The sequence below is a fragment of the Strigops habroptila genome, chromosome 5 (assembly GCF_004027225.2).
Source record: "Strigops habroptila isolate Jane chromosome 5, bStrHab1.2.pri, whole genome shotgun sequence".
Classification (NCBI taxonomy): domain Eukaryota; kingdom Metazoa; phylum Chordata; class Aves; order Psittaciformes; family Psittacidae; genus Strigops; species Strigops habroptila.
This window is the reverse complement of record NC_044281.2, coordinates 19,732,482-19,747,698: the sequence shown is the minus strand read 5'-3', so window position 1 is coordinate 19,747,698 and position 15,217 is coordinate 19,732,482. Positions and strand designations below refer to the sequence as shown.

General features: G+C 38.3%; 1 protein-coding gene across 6 annotated transcripts in view; it reads left to right on the top strand.

Moving 5' to 3' along the window:
- Positions 1–15,217, top strand: part of METAP1D (methionyl aminopeptidase type 1D, mitochondrial) — a 48,635-nt gene that overhangs the window by 23,176 nt on the left and 10,242 nt on the right. For all 6 annotated transcript variants that reach the window (XM_030487188.1, XM_030487186.1, XM_030487191.1 and 3 more), the window contains 5 exons: positions 3,650–3,816; positions 6,305–6,454; positions 9,818–9,966; positions 10,647–10,689; positions 14,507–14,670. In XM_030487188.1, the coding sequence (XP_030343048.1) occupies positions 3,650–3,816; positions 6,305–6,454; positions 9,818–9,966; positions 10,647–10,689; positions 14,507–14,670 (673 nt within the window). The remainder of the gene's footprint in view (positions 1–3,649; positions 3,817–6,304; positions 6,455–9,817; positions 9,967–10,646; positions 10,690–14,506; positions 14,671–15,217) is intronic.

Sequence of the window (15,217 nt, the reverse complement as noted above, 5' to 3'; positions counted from 1 at the left end):
TTAAATGACTAAAATCAACTTAATTAAGGGTCATTAATAGAGATACACATAAAAAACTCTCCACTCTGAGTGAAATGGGAGCATTTCATTATATAGTGTAGCATGCATGAACAGATAACAATTAAAATAGACCTAGAGTAAAAGGCTAATAAATATAGGGCACATTGTGCTACAAAATCAGTCACTTAAAAATGCTCCCACCCATCATCATACTTGAATTCTGTATTCAGCCCCTTTGGCTGACTCGTTTAAAAGAAAAAGAAAATGTCATTTCCGCAGAAGATAAATTCATCTGGTAATTCATGAAAGCTCACAGCGCATATTTATATTATTAATACAAATTAAGGTCTGTAAGGAATGCTGAGGAATCCAGCGGCTCTGGCAGGACATGCGTGCATACAGATTGCACAGTGTAATTCACTGTCGAGTCAGAGGAGCAGTTGTCTGTAATTTTCTGTGCTCGGTGCATCCTGTCTGCTGATGTGATTCAGTAACGCTGGTAATAATTCTTCTTATTGCAGCTGGTAGTAAATACTCTGTTACTCGTGGCAGGTGACATAGTCTTGCTGTTGGGAGAGAGGAGAAATGTGTAAAAGGGCCAACTTTGCATCCTGGCTTTGCTGGTGTGTTACCAGGCTATCCGGGTTCAGAGTCCGGGCTCTCTCCAACAGCTGCAGTTTCTGCTGGAAGCTCCATAAATCCTGTGTTTATGAACTATCTTACAGTAATTAACATACACAGAAAGCTTAGCAAAAGGGATGTGCTTGAAATCCTTTGCAGAAGTAAATAAGTCACTGAGAAAAGCTTTGATAGGTGTAAGGGATGGGGAGGAGGGAACATCTGAGCCAGACTTGGAGAATACAGCCAGTTGTTCCTGTCTCCGATGATTGATGATGTTGCTATATCGAATTAGCTGTGAATATGGGAGCTTAAAAAATAAAAGGAGCTGTGGAGGCATTAGGAAGGCCTTCTTAAGGAAGGAAGTCTGTGGATGGAGTCCAGATTTTCATTATAAAACAATAACTTCATTATATTTTAATGCCACTTTATTTCCTTTTATTTTTACTTTGTAGGAAAATGTTTTCTGCTATAATTTTTTATATTTCAAATAAAGGTTTAGTTGTCCTGTGTTTATAATTCTTGTGATGTATTTTAGAAGTCATATTATACTACGGTGATATTTATTTTATTGTCGCATTTCACCTGTTCAAGTAGTAGATATTCTTGTATGCGTCTGGTTTATAATGAGTAGTTAGAATAACAACAGACTACAGTATCTTATTATCCTGTTATCTTGTGACAACACTTACAGTGTCTCTTTGGGAGAACAGAGGCAAAAATTTAATTCCAAATAAAAAGGTATGCCTTCTGAATGTGGGACAGCCGATACGCACACACCCATGAATATAAACTGGTTCAAGGTACTTAAGAACATGTATTTGGGCATCTGGAGTTTTATTGTTGAACAATTTATAAGCACACCTGCACCTTTTCTTCCCCAATTAAACTTTTACACGGTAGACGAGGTTCCCAGGCAGCATGCTATGCATCAAGAAGAGCATTCACGTTCCCATATTCGTGTCCACATGGGCTTCAGCTGACCATATCAGTGAGTGTGGGTTTTCAATATATTTATGATACCTTCAGCTGTGGTTAAGAGCAAGGTACTTCCACTTCACTCTCTAAAAGAGCTACCTTAGCTTACACTGGCAGACTGATTGCTACTTCCAAGAGCCCAAAAGTTGCTACCTCAGCAGATTCTGTGCTTCCAGCTTCCAGCAATGGGTGCAGATCAGCCAGGGAGTTTGTAGGATGCTTTGGGCTCTTTGGATGCACTTAGATGTTGTGCAGGTTAGATGGCCCACATTCTTTTCTTTTTTTTTTTTTGTTTTAATTGGACAATGATTTTTCTTCTTCTTGTGAAGGAGACACTAGGGAAAGCAGTAGTGAGGTTGTCATTAAACTATAATTAAAACACCACCAAACCAATCGAGCCCTCTGTTAACTGGGCAGGTCCACTTCCACAGACACTCTTGCCTTTTGAAGCAGGCAACTTCCATGGGGGTAGCCAGGTTATACTGAGAGCTTGATCTGAGCCTCAAGCTCCAACTCTGCCTTGTTACTTATCACCAATTTAAAAAAAACAAAACCAAAAACAAGCCTGTAAAAATTTGCTTGTACTCAGTAAAAGGCTTTACAGCCTTCCAAGTGGTGGTAACTAAACATAGCACGAATCAGTGTGCAAAGAGACAGTCGGGAACACTTCTAAAGCAAACTTCACGTGACTGTTTCATTCATTCTGTGTTTTCGGGCTCCAAAAAAGGTGTGTAACTTGAATCTCCTGTATAACATGGGATGCTGTAAAGTGCCTGCAGAAGGGTAATTCCTGCATTTGGACATGATAAATGCATCCAAAAGAAAGGAAGGAAGGTACAACAAAATAAAAACATATAAGATATGGAAGAAACTCTTCCTCTAAAAAAAGAAAAAAATAATTCTTACATAGTTACAAAATATGCAGTACATTAATTTCTTAATTTCTGTGTTGCAAAAATGTTTAGTTACTTCTGTTTAAATGAAAACTCGTTTTACTGAAGAGTAAGTATTTGTATGAGTTACTTCCCATAAAAGATTGCTCTTGTGTTTGTATATACGGATGACATTTTTCAGAAGCAGATTAACTATTATCTGAAACTTTTATTTCAGAAACCTCCTCTGTTTAGATTGTAGAATGTCTGAGTAATGGGAACATGCACTACGTGTAATTGTAGTTTACTTGGCAGTGTCAATAATCCTTTTGAGTTTAGGATATTTCCCAGTTTTGATACTAGCATCACCTTTTGTGATGCATTGTTTTGGATTTGATGTCTCTGACAACCTTTGGGCCTCAATGCACTTCCTCCCCCCCCCCCCCCCCTTTTTTTTTTTTGAGAGGGGCAAAATGTTTCATTGCCCAAGAACTACATTTGAGCAATGAATACTCTGATGAACTGTCATCCCGAATTCCCATGTGAATTACATGGAAATCTCATTCATACATTCCAAGTGACTTACAAATTTTAATTCTCAATTGCCTTTGGCCAAAATTAAAAAGAACTTTTGAAGTTTTTTCTGTTGCCTTCCTATAGGCAGGACAAATTGAACCCCATTCCTTGTGTCTTGGCACAAATTACAAGAGCAACATTAACTTGGTTATGCTCCAATCCGTGACCAATTCTGCAAAAATACTGCCTGAAATCAACATTTAATCTTTTTTTTTCTCTCCTCTTTTCTTGCTATTGTCCCTTATTTACCATTTCACCAAGCCTTGAACAGTGCAGCTTCTAGCTGTGCAGGGGCTAGTTGGAGCATCGCTCCTGGCTGTAAGCTTTGGGGAATTTACCCACACTACTTTTTGATGCATTGACCCAAAGCAGAACTGGCATTTTATAAAGCTTCAAAGTATTGTTTGGGGAGTTTTTTTGTTCTCATTGCTTCTCACTTTTAATGCTTTTTCTTTAACAGTACAAGACTTGAACAATTTGAATTACCCTTGGCTACTGCATGAGTTCTGTGGTTTGTTTTACATGGTGCCCTTCTTTTTGCCCTTTTCAGTTTGTAACGTGGTAGTAGAAAAACTGTTAACCATTTTTAACTAATCTGTTAACAGGTTCTGTGACTGGGTGCCACGTATTCTTTTCTTGGTGCAATCGTATCTACCTGCACAGACAGTCAAGCAATCAACAGCAAAGATGCTTCTTTTTTCACGAACAAAGAAATACTGCTTATAGTATAGTTTGGCCAGCCACAGTTTCTCCAGCTCACCCAGTTCCTAAGGTACTGCAATTTCTATTATCTAATGTGTTCTTCAGCCAATGTAGAGTTCAGCTGCAGCATGATCAAGTGTATTCGTTGTCCAGCAGCTGGGAGTTTGGATCACTGTCCTGTTGCTTGATCTGGTATTTGAAATAGGAGCATTGGTGAGAGAAGTTTTGAGCTGCCTACCATGTTAAACACAGTTATTAGGGAGTTTAAATCTGGGGCTTGTTCACTTAGGGTAGTATAAATGTGGAATATCGTAATAATCTGTCAACACTTTACACTTCTGGGTCCAGATTCTCGTTTTGGACAATTGTAGATGGTCCTACCAAAAGTCAGTAAGAATCATTAATGATCATCTGAGTCCTTTTCTGTATAAACCTCTAGCAAGCTAATTATAAAAACATTTATATTTTGCTGAAGGTTTTGTTAATTGGTTATGTCAGATTTAGGAAGAGAACATACAATACCTGCTGGTAGCTGCCACGCAACCCCACTGCATGTTCTGAACTTGTCTTCACTGTGCTTAAGTGGTTTTTTTACTTGCAACATATACTTTTATGTACTTTAGAGCTAAAAGGAACTTTTTTCATGCAATTTTAACATGTGTCCAACTTCTGGTTTTCTTTTTTTCCTTTTTTTTATTTCCTTTCCCCTATTTAATTACAGCATACAGATTAACTGTTTAGTATCTTTCCTTCAGGCAAAAGAAGACCAAAGTACCTTTTCTAAACAGTGCTTCAGGATGTGTATTAGTACTTTTTTCAAATTTTACTTTTCATCTTATTATAGATTTCTTATTCAAAATATAGAGTATTTCCATGGGCCAGAAATACTTAAAAGTGGTTAGACAGGAAAGCAGATAACGATGTAGGGCTCTTACACCTAAGGGGCTGTGAAGCTCTGTGCAGGGGGAGAGCATAGGGTTACATACTTTAGATATTTTAAAAAGTTTAAAAATTGTAGAACTTGGACACTTTTTTTTCTGTATTTAGATGATGCTTTTAGGATAAAGAGGAAGAAATATATTGTCATACTGAAAAATTGTCTTCACAGGTCGGAGTTCTCAGATTGTTTAAAGATCAGTCCAATTCTTCAACTCTAAAAACTTGAGGGCAAAGTTACTGCTTCATACAGAGTACAGCAGAAATCACACTGAAATACCATGGGGTTTTTTCAAGATACTGGTGTGAAACTGTATGCATAGACATTTGTATGTGTGCTGCTTTGGGCTTCTGCCTTAGCAGATCATACAGGTCAGCAGGGTCAGGTCTCAATAGTTTCTAGATATGTGCCCTCCAAGGGGAAAGCAAGGGTGCTGCTGTTTACAGACTTGCTAGTCCAGGAAATTGAGGGTTTTTTTTCTAAATTAAGTCCCAAACCACTGCAATAGGATGTTGTTAGGGTTGATATGCCATTAATTTGAGCAAAATGGAAATCTGAAATTCTATTGATGTAAGTCCATTAAAGATAGTTTCGCTTTTTATCAGAGTAGAAATTAAATACCTGTAGGAGTAACAATAGTCCTCCTATTTAAAGCCCCTCTAGAGCTAATGGGCTGCCCCACTCTTCTTTACTCCCACACCCTGCTGGTTTATGTTCTTGTTGTGTACAGCCCACATGCCCACTTTGGGTTCTGCCTGCCAGCTTGATTCTGCATTCTGTGAACTCAGTGCAAAACTTGCCCTGTGGCTGGCGTGGCAGAGAATCAGCCTGGCTGTGGTGGGCAAAGGGACTCTTCCTCAGCCAGTGAAACAGCCCAGGACACTCCAGGAGAAAGTGTATTTCCACCTCCGTGGAAGATGTTACCGTTATTATTAGTTTGGTGTGTTTATACACGTGCCATGAAACTTGTGGATTTAAAAAAAAATCAGAAATGAATTTTCAGAACTTTATGTGTGAAAAAAAGATGAAGTTTATTACACTTTCCAAGACACAGCATAATGTTGTAGATGGACAAATTTGGGCACAGCATATGATCTAGATTAAGAAGTAAAAACCTCCAAATTAAATTAAGTTAAATCCAAAGATCAAAAAGCAATCTTGTGAAAGTTAACGAGAGTTTTGTCTGAATGAGAAACTAAGGATTTGATCAGTTTTATTTTTGAGCCTAATTCTGTATGTTTGTTCCATTGGTTCCAATGTTTAGATGCCTTTTGTAGAAAATGTGCCTCTTTCTTTGCAAAAGCAAATTAAGAGTTTTAAAGTCTTTCTCACAGTTTCAAAACTTGCAACTGTCTGTGCTGGAAGTCAGCTGCAGTATCTGGGGTTTCAGCACTGGAAGGCTAACAGACTGTACAAGTCAGTAGTAACAGGCAATGTTAAGTTCAAAAGGGCAGTGGAAGAAATACTGAGGCAGCCTTGAGGGTTTGCCCTGATGGCTTAGGAAGGTCGATACTACGACAGAAAGGGCAAGCTGCCATGAAGCAGGAGGCAGTATCTGAGAAAATGATCCCATTGTCATGCTCAGTTTTCTGATCTTCATTTTCAATCCTTTTTCTCCAAGCACATAAAGAAACCAGACTATGTGACGACAGGCATTGTACCAGACTGGGGAGACGACATAGAAATTAAGAATGAAGATCAGATTCAAGGGCTTCGTCAAGCTTGTCAATTGGCCCGTCACGTCCTGCTTCTGGCTGGAAAGGGCTTAAAGGTAACAATTACAGAAGTCCCATAACAGCTTGAATGTATTTTATGCTTTAGCTTATTTGGGTTTTTTTCTACTTTTTTTTTTTAACTTTCCCTTAATGTGCATCCAGCTTTTAAGTTAGATTCTGAAAAAAATAAGGATTTATTAACTTTTGAGTTAGTCCATAATATGCCTCTTTAATTATTTCTATATTTTGGACCTATGTAGTACTTAGAATGAGTTGCTGGCTCAGGTGTAATATCTCTCTGTCTGTAATCTCCCTCCCTTAGGATTGTGCCAAATCATGTGAGTTTCTCATAAGGCCCATGCTACTTTTTTTTTTCATTTCATGGCCCATCTTCTTCATGCATCATTCTTTCCAGCTCTTCATCTGTGCAAGTTTGAAGGGCTGGGCTGCCCCCTCTGTTCCCATCTATCCTTTGGCCCTTCACTGTCCTGTGAGGTCCAGTGCAACTCCTAGAACTGCCATTGGAGAAAACAGCTGCCAAATTCTACACAATTTTCTGGAGTGCATTGGTAATAAAGCCTCATGGTTTCCAGAAATGTTTCTACAGTATGCTTTTTGGGATACCTCCCAAGTTAAAATGTACTGGGAGGAGTCTATTACCAGGTTTTGCAGATGAAGGAATGCTTTTTTCGCCTTGCCTTGTTATTTCATGTAATAGCATACTGGATAGGGTAAAATGGGTTGAGTAGTTACGAGATGCAGAGATAGATGGGGGCTGCAGGTTAATGCCATTGACTTAAAAGGGGGAAAATATCAGTTTAGCATGCATTTTTTTCTTTCGGCTATCATCACACTTTCCAAGAAGTTTAATTCTGGACCTGGGGTGGCCAATAACAAAACTGCCTACAGCTTTAATCTTACGTAGGCGCATGCTTGCTTAACTTCTTCATGAGCAGTTATTTCCCAGTGCAGTAAACTTACTCATGTAAAGTTAAGGGCGTATGCATGTTTGTGAAGGATCAGGGTGCATATGTATGCAGCACAGTATAGCTTGTGATGCAGTTCATAGTATGTGCCAAATCATACATAATAGCAAAATACTGCATACATGTAATAAACATTTTGGAGCAAGAAGGTGTACGTAAGGTAAGAATTACATGACCAGGTGCTGTGGACTGGGAGGGAGGTGGCATTAGGAGTTGTGGTGCCAAGACTACTGCCCAGGTCAGCTGTAGACAGGTGGTGAGCACCATTTCATACCAGTAAGTGAGGCCAAGACCATCCCTCATTGACAGCAAGCATCTTCTACTTCCCAGCCTGATGTTGCATGTGGCCAGTTTATACCCATTTGTTCTTGTGCCAACTCCACTCTTTAGTTTAAACAGCTTCCTGCCTTTCCTTGAGTCTGTCCCCTTCACATAGTAATAGAGCTATTACAGCTTTCAGTGCACCCGACTAAACAAACCAAGCTCTTTTAGGCTATTCTCATAAGGTAAACTCTGAATTCCTATTTTAGTTGAAGAGCCCCGTCCACCTGTTCCTGTTGTCTTGCTGAACCCACCTTGAATGCAGCCTTCCAAACCAGCTTTAGTTAGTGGCAGTAACATTCCTCAATATAACAAAAGTGTATTATAATGCATGGATGCAGAGAGATGAAGTTTAGGCTGAGTGTTGTTTTGATACACCATTTACTGCCTGTGGGACTTAAAAATACAATGTGGTATTATGTATGACAGTATTTCCTAGGTTTGAGTTAAAGATTTGGAAATAAAGCAGCAAATTCTATGACGTAGAAGTATTTTGTTAGACACCATCAGATTGCCCAGTCCCAAATAAGGGATGAGGTGTGCAGTAGGTGCCTCCCCAGCCTTGCCCGGCTAGCAAAAGCTCCTTTAAAATTAAAACAGATACTGTTAAAAGTAGACCTTTTCACAGTGTGTAAGCCTGCCATGCAGAGACCACAGATCTGTCTGCTGAGTGTCCAAAAGCCACATCAAATTGCTTGAGCAGAGCAGCGTCAGGCAGCACCCAGTCTGGTACACAGCAGTTCAGTTTGTCTGTGGGCTGAAAATGATAGATGGGTGAGTGAAGGCAGGAGCAACAAACCTGTATTTATCCAGAACCGATGGCTGCAGTATCGAGTACAGACAGCACACTGGGGCTGCGACTGCCATCCCAGCACAGAGGCTGCAATGGCTACTGCAAAGCAGGGGGGTTGCACAGTAACCCCAAATCCTGGTCTTGAGTGTCATCATCACTCCTTATCTGCCCAGCCATGTTTTTGTGCTGAACAAGATGCAAGCTGAGCAAAATAGACCTGGTTTTATCCTCAGCACAGCACACAAACGCACTCCACTGTATTCATTGTGCGTGATCACTGAATATTTCAATATATGGATAAGTATGCCTCCTGCACCACAGCCTACCTATATTCCTTGTGTTACTAAAAAGGCCTCCAGAATCACAGCCACTGTGATTTTTCCTTTCCTCTGCCAAGATTGATCTTCGTATGTGTACGAAGTATGATTTTCAAAGGCTCAAAACTCATTCAAATCAAAATCAATTTGCAGAGGAACCCTCAAAAGCACTTCTTCTCAATGAGGGAGGTTTCCCTACCAAATTTCAAATTTCAGCTCTAACCATTCCAGAGACAGAGTTGATCCAAAAGAAAAATGAGAAGAATGTTATTTTAAGCATTTGCATTTTCCACTCCATGGATACTCAGAAAACGGCTGAATGATTTATGAGAGGGGTTTTTTTTAATATGTAAAATTGTGAGAAAAAGATGAATCTAGGAAACGTCAAGCATAAAAATGAATATTTCTAAAAATGATGGATAAGCGCTTGTAGATTCACTGTGATCATCCAGGCTATGGTGACTTTAAGTAAAATATCTTCAAGATATGAAGCCAAATATTTAAATCTTTTATAAAATTACAGCATACTTGGAAAACAATTTCATAAAATGCACAAACGCATTATGATGAATGTCCTGGGCAGTTATATGAGTTAAGGTCCTTTCTTTTACAAATAAAAGGGAAAGTAATGTTGTGTTTTAAATGACTGAAAGCATTGAAAACAGACATTTCAGCAGCTACTGAAAAAAGGTGCCACGGAAAATTGGTGTCTTTGAGAAATCAAATGTGGAAAAAAGAATGGAAAGGAAGTAGGCAGTATTTTAGGTTTTCTAGGAACCTTTGAGTACTTGATTCTACTGTATACTTTGTTTAACACCTTTTCTCTTTTAAAAAAAAGGTTCAACATATCAATAAAGTATATCAGACGGTTTAGTGTTTTGTATCAAAGCAGTGTATTTGAAACATCCAAGATTTCATTGAAACACTTGGCTGCAATCACATTCAGTAAATATGAGAAACTATCTTTGCTTTTTTAACAGGATGTTATGTTTGATATTTTAGGTTGGCATGACAACTGAAGAAATAGATTCCATTGTTCATCATGAAATAATCAGACAGAATGCCTATCCGTCACCTCTGGGCTATGGAGGGTTTCCAAAATCTGTTTGTACTTCTGTAAACAACGTGGTATGTCATGGTATTCCTGACAGGTATTTCCCCAATAATATACATTCTACCACCAGGAATGAAAATGTTAAACTGAAATTAATAAATTATGTTTAACATTGAACATACTTCAGCTTAACTAAATGTCATGTATAAATGTATTGCAGATGCATATCATGTTACCACATGATGCTGATAGATGTTATAGAAATGTATGTGAAATAGAAAAAAAAATATCCTGTTTGTTGAGAAACTTAAAAAAAAAGCATAATGCCTGTAGAATTTAGTGTGTGGAAAAAAGCCAAGAACTGTCCGATTTATTTTTTTTTTCCCTCCAGCAAAATAAGTATAGGGGAAGGAATAAATATATTTGAATTTATGTGTTGTTGTTAGGGGGGTTTTATTATTATTTGCAATACATTCAGCTACTCAGAAAGTAAAATATGAACCCTAGTGAGAGAAAAAGAATAAATATAATGGCAGATTTTTGAGGTGTTGATATGTTTTTCTGGTAGTCATTTCTCATTATTTTATATTCGGCTACACTTGTTCTCTAAGTAGTGAGAGTTGAACATTAAAAATGGTTATTCTGTTTGCCTCGACCTTCCTCCATCACAAAATATCTACCCCCTGATTTTTTATGTATGTGTCATTAGGTGTTTATTCTTATATTCCCTTTGTTGGGAACTGTCTGTCACCTTTTTTTTTTCTGTTTATGTTTCAGTCGACCTCTGCAGGATGGAGATATTATCAACATTGATGTCACGGTGAGTAATTCATATAAAAAAATAGTCTTTGATCAACTTTAGAATCACTAGTAGCAACGGGAAGAATAGTGGATTGGAGATGGGGGATGCACAGATGGATGTGCTGTTTACTTCTGAGCCAAGGCACAAGCAGCTGGTTTCCTTTTTTGTTTTTAACTGTGTGTTTATTCCAGCTAGACCCAGGCCTGACTTGAATTTAGGACTGGAATCAGATGCACTGAGATCAATGTTGGCCTAAGTGAAATGTCAACCCAATCCTGCTATGTGTCATGTTTTTGAGAAGGTGTAATTGTTATTGATCCACTGTGTAGTTAATGCAGAGCACCACAGTACTGGGCAGCAGCTGAAGATAGATATGTATGAGATGAGCTAACATGAAGAAAGCCAGCATTTTTCCTTCACTCTGCCAAGATTGATCTTCCTCTTCCTGCTGATTTTGAGTGGGGCCTGACATTATCTTACTCTGTCATTAGAGGCTACATTGGCCTGTGTATGTCAGTCTATTTGGACAGCAACTCTTTTGCTAGCAGTGTTCCCTACATTTATTAAAATCCCTGAAGGTAGTGTTGTGTTCCATTTCTGGTATAAAAACCCTGAACCTTCTGCACAGAAAACAGAAATAGTGTGATATAACTATGACTTAATATTTCCAGAGAATGGTCAATTATAGCTATTTAAATAAGCACTGGCTGGATTTTCTTAGGAGCAAGAAAGTATAGAAACTGGAAACCTAATTCTCATCTCATTTATACAAAAAAAAAAGAAAAAAAGTCGTCTCTTGCAGAAGCTTTTTTCTTTCTACTGTGCATGTTTTTATTTTCCCAAAGTCCAATTTATTTCTAATATGAACACAGATGTCTTTTGAATCCCACTGTTGCTTTGCAATTATATGTCGCATACAAGGGAGTAACATCTCATAAAAATGGGCATTTTTAATCATTGAAGAAGCTCTTGGTAACTTGATACTATTTTCCATGGGCCCAAATTTCATACTGGCAGAAGTGGAAGAAATCTGCAGTAGAATTGAATCTCTGAGCATGAGATTCAAGCTTTCTAAAATATTTTTTCTATTAAAATTATGGTCAGCGACCTCTTTCCCATGGTATACACGCATGTGATCTAGAACTGGGTTTGCTTTGGTTTGGTTTTTTAGTCTTTCTAAATTCTTTCCCATCTCCATACTTTCTAATTGTGGAATTCTGACTATATCAGGTTTGCACAGTGGGATCTGTCATTTTGAAAGTATATTTTTGGCCTACATTTTTACTTTGGTGAACTGGTGTACCTTGGCTCATTTTATTAGACTAAATCAGTTTGCAACAGCTGAGGATTTAACAGCTGATTTCTTTGTATCTCATTAAGGTTCTTTTTTTTTTTTTTCATCTTTTAGGATAATAATGATGCCTTATATATATAAAAAAATAAAAGTATAGATTCATATCACAGGTACTTTCCATGAGAAACTAAATGAAATATTTTTATATTAATGCATATCCTGCCCACTCTGCTTTACAAATAATGTCTGACTAAATGCTTGATCTTTTTGAAGACATATTTGTATTTGTTTTCTGTTTACTCTCGTAAAATAAAATAAATCTTGAAGTTTCTGTGAATGTGAAGATTCCTGCAAGGATGGGAATTGCTGATTATCTTTGTAAGGTCTTTTTACCATTTAAAACTGAACTGTGCTGTGTTTGATAATTGCTCAGTTCCAAAATAGCTGAAGAAACAAAGATTGCTTTTCAGCGTTGCTAACTGATCTTTTAGCTTATTTTTAATGAGCAAAACTGTGACATTTGGCAGGTGGACAGAATAAAAATCAAAGTAAATATTGCACAACAGATTGTTTATAATTGTGTACAGGCTCTATAAAATGATTAAATAATGTTCTGGTTATTGAGTGTAAAAACGTCACGCTATGTACAAATTATTTGAAGAAAAAAATCCATTTTTGCACAATTAAGGTGGTAGAATTTCGTAGATAAAATACAAATTTTATTGGCTTGAATCATGTAGCCTTTAAAATGTATTTTAGGGTAGAAACAATAGCATTATCCATCCAATCCTCAGCATAGTGCAATTTTCAGCCTACCATTACCAGGTTAATGTTTCTTACAGCTTGGTTCTTTCAGTGACTTCTAAGGAATTAGCGTGTTACAGTTGCTGTGGTTGTACCTTATTAACATCAGAAGTCTGTAATTGCAGTTGATGGGCTGCTGTAAATATTATTATTAATTTTAAGCTCTCCTATGTTTTAAATCTGTATTTTCTTTTTCAGGAGGATGATGATGTTTAATGCTGGGATTTTGTGTGTTGTACTTGCTAGCACTAAAAATGAACTGGTTTAGTTTAAATATGAACTAGCTGGATTAAAACCTGCCCAATGGGCATTAAATTAATAATAGGGAAAAAAAAAAAAAGAAAAAGAAAAGATTTTTTGGCAGTCTGGAATGGCAGAGGAAGGTGTAGAGCAGGGGGTCACAGCCGCTGTCCACCCGAGTGGTGGTAACACAGTTGGGCCCTTGCTGACACTCACCTTTTAAACACCCCTCACTCTTAACTGCCTGCATTTTGTTCACATCTCACCCTGAACACAAACCTGGCCTTGGGATAAACTGTCTGAAGCCAATTTTTTATTTTTCTGTTTTTTCTAGTTTGGAATTGGCCAAAAAGAATGTGAGTCTGTCTTTCACAAATAGCTCACCAGTGGCAAAAGTTCCGTGCTTTGAGCTTGGTGAGTTATTAGTCCTAGAAGGATAGTTGCCCACTGTTCAGGGAGAGAAAAAATGTTTTAGAAGATCAAAACGGTGCACCATTATAATTTGTCTTTCCTTCGGGTAATTTGGCTTGGTCTTACAATTATGTGCCTGCCTGCCATACCTCAGAGCTGCAAACCCCATTTTAATGGCGCGTTGCAGAGCTCCATAGTGCATAGCCAGGGTTTCCTGTGCCCAGCAGAGAACTTCTGGAGAGCTGATGTTTAAAACCTATGAAATATCCAAAAAAAAAGAAAAAAAATTATTCAACAGAATGCCATGTTTTCAGCACATGAAACTTTGTGGTGTCAGAATGGTACATTTATTCTCTTTCAAAATTTAGCTCTGGAAGTCAGAAGTAAAATCGAACATTAATGCCCCACTGTAGTTTAAAAATGAGACTAAAGCAAATATGCAGCGGCTGGCTGTGGATTTGGCCCGTACTTTCCATGGGGCTCCCTATGGATGTTGGTAGCAGGGTACCCCTCTCACCCAGCTGTGCACAGCATCACTCAAAACCCCAGCAGGGGATGCTGGCTGCAGAGGTGCGTGTGTCCCTGCCAGCACTGCTGCGTGTTCCAGTGCCCATAGCCAACACCAGGACTCAACAGCCAACCCTGTGGGGTGCAAGCAGGTCCCCAGCCCCAGGAGCAGGTGTCCTGGGTGGGTGGGCTCCCAGTGGGCCCCAAGAGCCCCCTGAGCCCATGCACAACCTCCATCCATCTTCTCGCATATAGCCCAGCTAGCCTCATGTCCTGTAGCTGAGCAATGTCATTGTCTGGTGCGCTGCTGGGCAGTGGTGCACAACTTCTGCTTTTCTCGAATTTTTAATTGGCAATCCTTACACACCTTGCAATCTTCTGTGCCTTTTGTTTGGTTGGGTTTTTTTTCTCCTTTGCAATGTTTTGCTTTTCCAGTCTCATTCTCGCAAATAGAGCTTACCCGTGGTCTATCTGTTACAATATATAGCCCGTTCCTAGAAAGAATGGATTTAATTAAGGAGACAATCTGTTTCTGGATGCAAAATGAGAAAATGTCTTTACGTTTCTGTATATGTTTAGGTGTATTACAATGGCTACCATGGTGACACTTCTGAAACCTTTTTGGTGGGCAATGTGGATAAATCTGGTGAAAAGTTAGTGGAGGTTGCCAGGAAATGTAGAGATGAAGCAATTGCAGCTTGCAGACCAGGGGCTCCCTTCTCTGTAATTGGAAACACAATCAGGTAAGCCTTATATTGACAAGTAAAAGGAGGGCTGGCAAGTGGGACAAAGGTTATTGGTGGTTTGGTATAAAGCTGATGACATGTTTTATGATTCAAAACCATCATTTCAGTCTGATATCAGTATGTGAACTGCCAAGCTATAATGTTGGTCCTTGGGTAAGAGACTTTTTTTTTTTTTAAGTGAATTACAGTAGGGTCAGCAAAGATAACTGTAGAAAGAATCAAAGACATTCTTAAGATAGATTTAAATTAACAGATGTAATTTGCGGTGGGGTTTTGTTTATTTTTTATTTGTGTGTGAAACTACACCACATCTGTCTTACGATGTAAGGAGGTTAGAAACCATTGTTTTCGGTGTATAGCAATAACGAATGTTACAAAGGAATTAGTCAACATAAATAAGTCTCTTTGTTTAAAAAGTACAAAAATATTTAACTCAAGAGCTTTTGATCTTACAAAGCACAGTGCATGCTAACGTCACAGGGGAAAAAAGAGCTCACATTCAGAGATTTTTCCCTATTTTGCATCTCTTCTAGCCTTCACATAA